Source organism: Salvia splendens, chromosome 6, assembly GCF_004379255.2.
Source record: "Salvia splendens isolate huo1 chromosome 6, SspV2, whole genome shotgun sequence".
Taxonomy (NCBI): Eukaryota; Viridiplantae; Streptophyta; class Magnoliopsida; order Lamiales; family Lamiaceae; genus Salvia; species Salvia splendens.
The window spans coordinates 27077738-27090026 of NC_056037.1; the positions used below are offsets into that span (position 1 = coordinate 27077738).

At 41.1% G+C, this 12289-nt stretch overlaps 1 protein-coding gene across 2 annotated transcripts; it reads right to left on the reverse strand.

Moving 5' to 3' along the window:
- Positions 1-2532: 2532 nt before the first annotated feature.
- LOC121808419 lies at positions 2533-11528 on the reverse strand. Of its 2 annotated transcripts, none has more exons than XM_042208903.1 (8): positions 11371-11528; positions 6176-11235; positions 5828-6048; positions 5658-5739; positions 4980-5181; positions 4555-4887; positions 3774-4468; positions 2533-3447 (listed from the first exon to the last, which is right to left on the reverse strand). In XM_042208903.1, exons 2-8 carry the CDS (start codon positions 11132-11134, stop codon positions 2911-2913), a joined length of 7029 nt encoding a protein of 2342 aa, XP_042064837.1. In that variant the 5' UTR covers positions 11135-11235; positions 11371-11528; the 3' UTR covers positions 2533-2910. The 2 variants fall into 2 exon arrangements, with proteins under 2 accessions (XP_042064837.1, XP_042064836.1); XM_042208902.1 differs by having other exon boundaries at positions 2533-3534.
- Positions 11529-12289: the final 761 nt, after the last annotated feature.

Consider the following 12289-nt stretch of genomic DNA (forward strand, 5'->3'; position numbering starts at 1 on the left):
GAAAAAGAAGTTGGCTTCTGAGAAGGCATCTCATGCTAAAGCTTTTTTTTTAAGAAGATGAAGGGTCCCCTAAGATCTTGAATGTGATGGAGTTAAATCAAAACAACTCTTGGATAATGGACTTAGGTTGCTCATGTCACATGTGTCCCAACGTAGATTGGTTTCAAGATTTAGAGCAGGCTGAGGGATCTGTACTTTTAGGCAACAATCAAGTCTGCATGATAAGGGGGATAGACAACATTAAATTGAAGATTCATGATGGATCACTTGAGTTGTTTACTGGTGTCAGATATATATCTAAAGTTAAAAGGAACTTGATCTCTTTAGGTATACTAATCGCTTAGAGGATATTCATTCAGTTATAAGGTTGAAAGAATGGTGGTTCATAAAGGTTCTGAGGTGAAATTGGTGGCTGAGAGGAGAAGAAACTTGTACTATCTTGAGGCCACTGTAGAAATTGGGGAGATTCATTCAACAATGAAGTCTGAAATAAATTTGTGGCACTTAAGAATGGTGCATTCAGCTGAGGTTAGTTTCAAACAACTAATCAAAAATATGCAGGCCAGAAGATGGATCCTTGTAAGATTGATAATGGAAAAAGCCATGAAAATATGATTCCCTGCTAGTAAACATAATTCAACCTTTCCACTTGATTATGCACACTCTGATTTGTAGGGACCTACTTCTTCCAATATTTTGGGTGGAGGAAGATACTACTCCCTCCATCCCAGAAAAATAAGTCATTTTAGATTGACACGGATTTTAATGCGTAATTGGTAAAATAAGAGAAAATGAGAAAAAAGTAGTTGAAATTGTGTAGTGGATAGTGAGGCCCATAAATATAAGTACTTCATCCGTCCCTCTTTAGGAGTCCCGGTTAACTATATTTGGGTGTCCCACTTTAGGAGTCCTGGTTGAAATATTCCATAAATGGTAATAGGCTCCACATTCCACTAATCTTTTTCCACTCACATTTTATTATAAAACTAATATACAAAAGTAGGACCCACATTCCACTATCTTTTTCACCAACTTTCCTTTACATTTCTTTGAATGCTGACTTTGAGATGAAACATCTGTGTAAGGCCAGCAAGATATTTGGCATGGATATAATGAGGAACATGAAAGAAAAAAAACTGTGGTTGTTTCAGATTGATTATAAAAAGAAAATTCTAAAGTAGTTTAGTGTGGAAAATACAAAGCCAACTGAACTCCTTTGGCTCAACATTTCAAGCTATCCAGTGATCAAGGGCCAAAGTCAGACAAGGAAGAAATGGGATGAGTTGATTCGATACTCAAACATAGTTGGGAACATGATGTATGTGATGATTTGCATCAGGTAGAATGTACTAGCATTGTCTACCACGGGAATCTACTTCAATGCATTCCAATATTGGAAGTAGTATCTTCCTCCACCCAAAATACATGAAGAACAGAGGGAGTAGTATCTTCCTCCATGGGAATCTAAAATATGGAGTAGTATCTTCCTCCACGGATTTAGCCTATGTCATTATTGCTACGAACAGATACATGAAGAACCATGGGAATAACATTGGAATGCATTGAAGTAGATTTCGAGGTATCTTGAAGGAGCTGGAGACCTTGGGATATTGTACAAATATGGAGCAAGCAGAAAGGGATTTGTCTAGTTGGCTACTGTGACTGAGATTATGCTAAGAATGTGGATACAAGAAAATCTCAGACTGGCTATGTTTTAACTCTTTATGGATCTGCAATTTCTTGGAAGTCTAGGCTCTAGAATGTACTAGCATTGTCTACCACGAAGGCTGAATACGTGGCCCTGACATCAACTGTTAAGGAAAGCAAATGGTTGAGTGTTTCAACAACAGATTTGGAATAGATCAAGGAGTTGTAGCAGTGTATTGTGATAACAATGGAGAAATTTGCCTCGTCAAGCACCAAATATTCCATGAATGGTGCAAGCATATCAATGTAAGATTGCATTTCATCCAATGTGAAATTGAGAATGATCAACAACCTGCCTTGTCAAGAACCAGATGTTCCATGAACGGTGCAAGCATATATTAATGTAAGATTGCATTTTATCCAATGTGAAATTGAGAACAGACTGGTGAAGGTTGAGAAAATAGATACAACTCATAATCCCTCCTATATCTTAATAAAGCCTTTGGGCAAGGAGAAGTTTGACTATAGTTTAAGGTTGATAAACATTTGTTCTATGTCTGATGTTGATCAATCTTCCAAGGTGGAGATTTGACGGATTATGGGGGATTGTTCTGCATGGCTCGGAACAGGAGCTAGCAGTCAGGAAGAACTAGCCACTAGTGGCAGTTAACTTTTTTTAGTTATAGAGTTAGTCGAATTCTCGTATAATGGATATATGTAGCTACAATCTGTAGTAAGAAATTCATTCATTTCTCAAGAAATAAACGTTTACTTTCTGCCAATCCATATAATCTTTTATTTCTACATCTTCTCTAAAAATTTTGATCCAATCATTCATTGTTCAACAACAATATCATTACAATAATCTAAAAAAAGACAATTAGGTTGATGATAAAAAAAATGTACTAACATATGATAATATTTCATACCAAAACCACATCATCATACCTGACAATTATCATACTCTATTTTAACCACATACTAACTAAAGTGAATAAGCCAATACATCATTCAAGAAGTTAAAAAAGAGACTTCAAATGTGTCGAATGGCAGGTACACAAACATGATTTCTTTACTAGCAGCAGCACGATGGAGGAAACGAACTTCAGTGCTCGATTTAGAATGGATCTCTGCCAAACAGCGACACAACAGATAGGCTCCAAGAGATCAAAAAAATGTTTTCTATATAGCTCCAAAACTGCAGGGTTCGTATACCCCCAAAATCGGGTGTCAGTCATAGAAAATGTTCGCAATCCGCCTGACTCATGTAGAGGGATTCCCAGTAGTGGTCTGTTTAGCCACGTAGATCTGTTTCATCCTTACAGCAGGCAAATTTCTATCCGCGCCACCCCTTCCATGGAAACCCATCCTACGGTGTGGCAATTCATTTACTGCATTGTTCCTTTGTGATGTGTGGCCTCTCTGATAATAACGACCAGAGGTATTACCCTGTTGGGTGGGCAAACTCTTATTTGAGAATTGACTCTTCACAGATCTTGCATTATTGTATCGTTTCCCAGTCTCAATTGTATCGATCTTGCCAGATTCAGCATTTGCACTTGCGGACATGCTCTGAACTGCAGTCTGCCCTGATGAAGCCGTGTTGGATCTCACTGAATCTACCATTCCTAATTCAGCACGAAATGGGACACCATTTGTATCAGCAGCAGTAGAGAAAGTTGGGCCAGTGTCATCTGATAATGTGGGAGTGCAAGACTCCGTGAACTGATTGGCAGTTAAAGATTGGTCAATTGAGTCTCTGTGGCTGGCTTGAGGAGGCAATGCACCCTCCATTTGTGGCTGCAATGGTCGAGAAACAGAGACTGGGTGAAGCGGAGAAGCAGGAATGTGCCCCCATCGAGCATGGACAGGCAAATCAGGGGCAGTCTGAAAATTAAAATCACCACATTTTTCACGATATAATGGAAGTTTTGACATGCATTTCATATGCTTGAAGAAATAAAGAACAATCTCATTCAAATTTCGAATCCAATAATTCACCAATTAACAAACCAACCAGGACAAAAAGTGAGGAACTTTGAAAAGAATAAACTGTCCACGATATAACACATTTTGTCAAGCAACTTAACTTCAGAAAAGGATATAATTAATCAAGAAGCTCTTACCAGAAATGGTGATGCATCAAACAAGGGCAATGGTGGGGGCATAGGCAAGAGTGGAGATCCTGGGGCAAGATGCTGAATGGGAGCCGTAATGGGAGAACTTCGCTGCACAGCAGTCATATTCACACTATTAATGTCTCCCTCACCAATATGCGTTGCAGTAGACGAACCATTATTTATCCAATCAGCTTGCTTCCCAGATGGGATATAGGTGGTACCCATAAAACTCAAACCTACATGCCCATATTGTCCAACAGGAGCAAAATGATTATAGACAACCATATGGGGAGGCCCCTGAACCCCAGGTATGCCTCCAGGAGGACCAATGAACGGACCAGGATATCCAGCCGGAGTACCATAGAACGAGTCCACACCAGAATGGCATTGCTGCCAGTTACCAAGAGGAGCAGAACTGGATGTTGTAGTCTTTGGGGGTTGTGATTGTGTACCAGAAGATTCATCATGTGGACTGAATGCAAAAATTGGACCCCCCAACAGAGGGTTCACCTCATAAAAGGGGAAGTGGGAAGGACCTACAGGGAAATGAGAAAGCATCTGGCCAGTAGAACTTTGAGGACTTGGTAATGGTGGCCATAAGGAGATTGGTGTTGTCTCAATTGACAGATCTGCCGGAAGAGAATAACTTAGCAACTCCTCACCTAGTGATTGACTTGTCATCTGCTGATCTCCAAGCACACCTGCAAAAGTAAGGAATACGAATTAAACTACGATGCAAAGCCACATAATATTCTCCACCCCTCTTTATTACTGTAACTAGAGCTACCTGTCGTAATGCCGTCAACAGAAGAACGACCAAAAGTCTCTGTGTCATTGACTGAGCTTAAGCCATTCCCAACTATCTCATCACTGTTAATAGCAGCAGCAGCAGCAGAAGCAGCTGCTTCTGCTTCTGCTTCTGCTTCAGCCTCACAATCTCGTAATGGAATGCAAGAGTCACTCGGTGGCTTCTCCTTTTCAAAGAAAAGTATATTTTCTCTCTCTGCTACACCAAAGTTGTGGGATACTTGCACATCAGGTCGATTGGAACCTGGAGCACCAATCTCATGTGATACAACACGGCTACTAGGAGGAATAATTGTTGAAGATGTAACAGCACCTGACAACAGGAAAAGGGGGGGAAAGAAAATCATAAGTTTTTCAAGAGGAATATCTCAGCATATGGCAAGTTCATTGTGGCAGAAAATTTACCAAATTGAATTTTCTCTCCAGCAAGCAATGAATTGATTGGACTTGCAGCAGAAGAAAATGTTTTGTCCTTTGTCAAAATAGATGATGGTAGCAAGACTTGGCCACTAACTGGGCTGGAATGACCTCCAACAGCAGAAATTTGTGAATCATACCGAGCAGGTTTCATAGCCTCGTCAATTTGTGTCTGGCTTAGAGACATAACCTATCATAAAATTAATGGATTAACACATTTTATTGAATAAAAGAGAACTAAAACAAGATATAGCTGAGCAAACTAAAAGTTCCAAGGGTTTGCTGAAATTTAGAAAGGTCCATTCAAATCAAATTGTTAAGTAATTTTCATTTTGATATTCAACTAACAGAAAGAATGTGATCACTGAAACCCAAGCTGTTTCTGGGATTGGATATATAGCTACCTTTTAGGAAGATATGAACCACTAAACGTTATAGCATACCATTGTCAACACAAATCTCAAATGCACATACCTAAGGATGAAAATCAGGCTCTGGTTAAAGTTAAACTAGTTTTGATTTTTCCCTTAGACTGTCAGATGAACTGGAAATACGACTGCCTCTTAGGAGTTAGGAGTATAAGAGCCAATAATCACTAGCACAGGTCATAATTTTTATTTTATTTTTAATAAAGACATTACTAGAGCGATTAATATGATCATATACCATATTTTTGCTGTCAAAAAGGCCAGGTTCACGTTCTTTTCCACTGTTAGAGACGACAGATACAGAATCTGATTGTGAAGGCCTGCATATAGATGCACAAGTTGAAGAATATATTAGTTATTTTGCTAATACAAAATACCAAAACTGACGTTTTTGCTTAGGAGATGTACTTGATAGTATGTGCTTCAGAATTAAAAGGAGTGCCAATTGGAGGCAGGGAAGCTGCAGAAGAAAATGCAGTTGATCCTCCAGTTACAAAGTGAGAGCTCTCAGGTACAGAAAAGGCCAATTGAGGATCAACTGTTCCTTCACTGCCCAATTGTACTGGGTGTTTATTATTGGTTCTTGAGACTACATCCTTTTTTCTGGAGTGACGTGGTTTACGTGGTGGCTGATGTGATTAAAAAAAAGATGTAATTAGCATATAGATAAGAAAAATGTAAGTTCAGGAGAAGAAACAGATACCAACACAAAATTGCCAAACATGTGCTAGGAACTTCTTCTGCAATCATTATTACCTTGGTGGTCCATGATTTTGCTTTTATTTCCTTTTCCCTTTGTTCACGCCGATCATTTAGCATTTGCCTTTTGGATCTGACTTCAATGAAATCGTCGTCATCACAAGGGGCTTCAATGCCAGGTTGTTTAAAAACATGCACAACACCACTTTGTAACGGAGCATCTACATCCTCCTCAAAAGCATTTCTCCTCAGATTTGCTTCACCAGAGTTTGAGATATTCTGGCTCTTACTCGAAGAATCTTTCCCCACTACTTTTGCTTCCCTATCTCCAGAATCAACCTCCGAAGATATCGTCCTTCCAGATGCCAAGGGCTCAGTGTGCTTCATAGTTCTATTAGACATGCTACTCCTCTTGGCCCCACTTCTAGTTAAAGCACTAGAAGAAGCCACTGCAGGTGCTGGTCTTCTGTCATTGTTTTCACGAATCCGGAATTCAGTTCGTTGGACAGATCTTCGAGGTCTCCTGTGAAAACCATTTGAATCTGCAAGCATATCATGATCCTGGACCAATGATCTTGTGTTGGAACTTTTAACTGCATAAGCAAATCTTCTCCCCCTGCCACTAGACAATGCACCTGCCCCTCTTACGCCATAATTTCTGTCAACATTAAAAGACTGTGTTATTGGATGTGCATGATGGGACTGTCTGTCAGATCCCCGTGCCTTCGATGGTGGTGGATAGCTCCTTGAAGCAGCACGAAGCTGCCCTTTCTCTTCAGCATGTGAGCTTGAGTTTGACATCAATTTTCCATCACAGGGCCCAGAGGCCCCAGAAGTAGATGAATGGACGGAAGAATTCTCATTTGAAACTGTATCTACACTCAACAGAAGCCCACCATTAGATTGCGCAGATGATGCAGAAACAGATCTTGGCTGACCATTCACTAAAACAAATGGTGTCTCTTCCTTGCTTATGTTCTGCGTGGAAGCATCTTGAGCATCCTTGTGATTTCCAGAGCTTAAAACATCCTGATTTAGATTAAGATGGCCAAGCATGTTAGGCGGAACAAAAGACATTGATTGAGGGGGTACTGGCAAAATTCCCTGTGAGATAGGAGAAGTATATCGCAGCTGACCAAATTGGAACACTGGAGGCTGTGATGGATGCATATGAGTAATGGATGGACCAACAGAAGGATGGATATGAAGGGGCATCTGTATGGAACCAATCTGTATAGCAGGCACTGGAGAAGGAATCGAAGAAGGACCAGAAAATAGCCCAAACTGAAGCTTGATTGGTAAATCACCTTGACTTCCAGTAGAAGATACAGATGACACAATAGGCTGACTTGTCACAGCTGTAACATCAGCTGTCGAGGAAAGTACATTTGGCTGGAGAACTACACAGGTGCTACATGAGGAATCAGCACCATCTAATATATCGGCTGATGCTGCTGTACAGGTTGCACCAACAAGTTTACCAATAGAACCTGGCAAAGCTGGTGTATCCAATACCTTCCAAGATGAGCTATCAGCACTTGTCCCGCGACAATCCTCTGCAGTCAGAAGATTTTGTTCATCAGATGGAAACCTATCAATGATGACTCTTTCTTCAACCATGCTGACAGAACCATCATTCATCCCAAATGATTTTTCTTGATGCCCTATACTTTTCTCAACATCATCACTTGGTATTTCAACTTCAACACCCTCATCAAAACCTAAGACTACATTGTCCATCACATGAGGTGAGTCTCTTTGCTCAGGTTCCCGAACCTCAAACTTCTGGTTCAGCTCAAGATTCTCAACATTCCTATCACGCACTTCCTCCTCTTCTCTAAAACCATCTTCATCCTCGTCATATTCTTCTTGCTGCTGTAACACATCTTCATTTTCAGGAGTCCATTCTTCATCCTCAATAGTTGAAACAGAATCCTGCACAATCATCATTGCATTATGTGCAGAGTCACCATTGTGAGCATCAGATTCAGTCCTTGTAACTAAATTGATGTTCCCTTCTGCTACAGCAGATGTTACAAGAGAACCTCCAGATGCATCCAACTCATCCTGGGATAGTTGAGGTGGAGAAGTTGGGGGGCTGGAAACGGAGAGTGAAGATTGTGAATCACACCTCGATCCACTGTTCAATTTCTGACATTCAGAGGAATTACTTTCTAACGGCCTTCCAAAAATCTCAGATGGCCAAGGACCTCCTTGATTAGTGCCATAATAATCTGACTCCCTACCAGATTCAGTTAGTGAAGCATGATTATGATGAATGCTGTCATCTAGAAACGCTGAAGGACCAGAGTGTTCACTGACACCTCTAAGATTAGTCTTTTGAGCTGAAGAAACTGAAGGAGGGGGAGGGACACGAGGCTGTCTGACAGAGTACCTAGATCTCCCGTAGGAGTTAAATTCAGTTGCATCAGAATGAGGATACAAACGTTCTGGGTAAGGAGGACGAGCGACACTTCTAGTGCATCCCTGTCCCCATCCACCATCTCCATATCGATCTGCAATATCCTGAAAATCGAAATCCATCTCTCTGAGTTTCCCATAAGAGTCAGCACTGCCAGAAAGATTCCATCTTTGTTCTTTTTGATATCCAAAATCATCTGAGTAAGAGTCTTGCACTCCGTAAGACCTAGAAGGCATGAAGCCAGGTCCACCATGGAACTCTCTTCGTGAACCTGTTCTGCCACCAGCAACTGCATCCTGCCAAGGACTGTAATGACCAGTTTCTTGATCTGATTGAGATGAAGGGAAGCTGCCATCATATTCCAGAGAATCCCTTTTCCATGAATTAATAGGTTTTCCTCGGTTAATTAAGTTTGAAGAACTTTCTCTGGGAGGATAGCTGATCTCAGCAGGTTTGACATAAGCTGATGAATTAAATGAACCTGAATTCATAACATTTTCCACCATTCTCTCACCATCTTCCCAAGTTTCCAAGTCTTCATTCCTAGATACAAGATCTACTTTTACAGCTGCACTTAGTTTGTCATCAACGGTTGTTTTAGGTACAGAAGCATCAACCTTTACAGTTTCAGCCTGCCTTTTGGCCATTTTATCTTCCAATTCTTGAAGCATCTGTCTCGCAGCCTGTTTCCTCCTCTCTTCTTCTAACTGAATTCTTTTCTTCTCCTCTTCCCTGGCAATCCTCAGCTCTTCAGCTTTTTGAATAGCCTCAAGTTGCTCCTGTTCTGCCCTCCATGCAGCTACACGGGATTCTTCATCCAGCTTTCGCAGCCTTTCCTCCTCTTCCCTAATTCTTCGCAGTCTCTCCTCCTCTTCCCTTCGAGTTTGCTCCAAAGCTCTTTCTTGCTCTTCAACGATCCTCTGTCTCTCAACCTCTTGCATTTTCTGGACTCTTTCAAGTTCTGCCTCAAAAGATTCTCGAATAGGATCATGAAAATGAGTAGATTTGGCGGCATCTTTTTTCCTCTTAACTACTCCAACAAGACCATCTGAAAAGAGATCCCTTTCATCAAATCCTGAAGAAATGTAGTCTCTCGAGAAAATATCATCTGAGTAGGGTCTATCACTATTTGAAAACTTCTTTTCCTGTATGGGGTCAGCTATAGGAGGCCTTCTCCCACTAGAAGCAATAAAGGGTCTGGACAATGCATTATTCTGAAAAATATCAGCTTTAAACCTATTAGGTTGGTCAAAGGCATGGCGATCCCGAGAATTACGATCTGCCCCTCTGTTATTATATGAATCACTTGAACTATTTCGTTGCATCTGTTGTCCTACAAGTCCCATGGTCCTCCTCCCAAATGCAGAATCCTTGCTGCCATCATGAACAGTGTCTCCTCCATAATAAGGTGGGGCATATTTGTTCTCCTTTGCCATATTATTAACAGCCATTCTTGCACCAATATCAACTCTATGATTTCCAATTTCGCTAACCCCATCTTTAGGAAGAGATGTTCTCCATTTGTTGACTTCCTTACCTTCCCGACTAGGTGTCCTCACATCTTTGTTATACGGGTCCATTTTAAAGACTTCACTAGAAATAACTTTCCCAGTTTCATTGTCTCGTTGGCCCCATCTATCGTTCTGATTTGTAGCTGGCTTGTGAGGTAAAATGCTGGGCCTTGGCAAGTCAAAATCTCTATCCCAATAATTTCCGCTGTTTGAATATCCAATATCTCGTCCTTGCTCCACAAACCCATGCCCCGTGTCACGCTCATCATCGGCCCAATCAGACCTTGGATTCATGCGAACGAGTGGCAGTGGATCAGGCAACAGATGTTCCTGCTTCTTAATTTGATCGGACATCCTTCCACCAGCCTTTATGTGGACTGCACTACCATTTTCCACCGACGGATTTATTCCCAAGGACTGTCCGGGAGGATGCATATCATCCTTTGGACCCAAATGATAGCTTTCCTCTTTATCCTGAGTAGAATCATCATGTAAGACTTGCTTCTGCTTCTGGTTTAACCCATCCTTGTGTTTCTGTGATGCCCCGGATGAGACAGGCCTTGCAGCCTGCAGAGATGGGAAATCCTCACCTTTCAAAAGAATAGCTCTCTCTGCAGACGGTAAGAATTCTCGAGATACAGAAGCAGCAGGCCCCGTAGAACGAACAGACGGTGGCATATAAGAACCAACTCTACTTGCCCCAGCTGCATCACCCACTCCGTTAACCCTGTTTTCAATCTTCTCGGCCAATGCAGTGGCAGATGCGACAGGTTTGTTCCAGCCAACCCCGGACGAAGGTCTGGATCCAGTCCCAGTACCAGCAGTAGCCCCCGCCCCACCGGGTCCGGAGGTATCAAATTTCTCATGTTCTTTCCTCAATGATGGCAAATTCAAAGGGGGCGGAACAGATAATTTAGGAACAACCTTGGGGGCAGCTCCTCGGTTCCTAGATAGAACCAACATCCCTCCACCCCCGGCCCGCCCCCGACCAGCAGTCGCGGGGCCGCTACCCCCATTAAAATGATGGTGCCCGTAGGACTTATTCAGATTGACGGATACAAACTTGGAGCCATGATTGGCCATATCCGAGCACAGGATCTCCCAAACCACACCAACGCATCAAAACCCTAACTCTGAGAAACTCTCACTCAAACTCACTCTGTGTCTCCCCTGATTAGATCTCGCTGCAGCAACAAGTGAATGAAAATAAAAACCCTAGGGACTGAATGAAAGCGATAACAGTAATCTATTGATTATAGTTCACATAAAATTGTTACTAATATTTCAAACAGAAGAATTAAACAATACGAATTGATTACCGAGTGTTGTCGATGGATAATCGATTAATTGGGGATCATACACGAAATGGCGTAGGATAAAAAAGGGCGCAGGTTAGTTATAAACGTGCGCCTTACTGAGAGAGGAGGGCGAGAGAGAGAAGAAGCCCTACTGCAATTCGTACTTTTAGTCTGAGGGGGAGACTCTGCACATTTACATAGATTTTGTATTTGCTTTTGTTTTCGTTTTCTTCTTTCTTTTATTTTTTATATTTTCTAATGCTTTTTCTATTTCCATCAATAATTAACTCCAGCGGGAGTAAGATCCTACTGTTTCAATAAACTCAGCAAATCATATACATGTCTCATAATTTGGATTTTTTTAGGAATTAACTAAAAATTCCAAAAATTATATAATTTCAATCTTTTAAAAATGGTTAATTTCAAAGTTTAAATAAAAAATATTATTGATAAAGTTTAGTTTCATGGAGTATAAAATCAATACTAATAAAGAGATTTATTAGGAATAAAAGTTTAGGAATTTTTTTTATTGTGTTTCAAAGTACATGAAAAATATATTAAGGGGGCGGGTGGTAGTTCCTACAACAATTATGCGCATTTCTTGAGTTGTTGGATAGAGTTATGGGTTGTTTGGTTCAGCCCAACAAACTACTATAACCCAATTTGTGTGAGTTTGGTTGAATTCGAGTATGGCCGAAGATAATTTGACCATGACTAAACTGTCCCTCTTCGGCTTCTAATCTATAAACCGTTCCTCATCCCCAAATCGCTTAATATTATTGCGGTAAATGCAGATTAACTTCCCGCTCAACAATTCTATCCACACCTATGAATCAGATACTTAAAACAAACCCGAGACTCAGATTTCGGATAATGGAACGACCACGCTCAGAAGTTAGAGTCGAAAAGGGAAGACCCGCCCGTCGGCCGTCGAAGTATC

Coding starts and splice junctions, on each gene's coding strand:
- LOC121808419 (XM_042208902.1), bottom strand. CDS start 11,134: ATGGCCAATCATGGCTCCAAGTTTGTATCCGTCAATCTGAATAAGTCC. Junction 6,049..6,175: donor CAAAATCATGGACCACCAAG/GTAATAATGATT, acceptor TAATCACATCAG/CCACCACGTAAACCACGTCA. Junction 5,182..5,657: donor TTTTTGACAGCAAAAATATG/GTATATGATCAT, acceptor ATTTTATGATAG/GTTATGTCTCTAAGCCAGAC.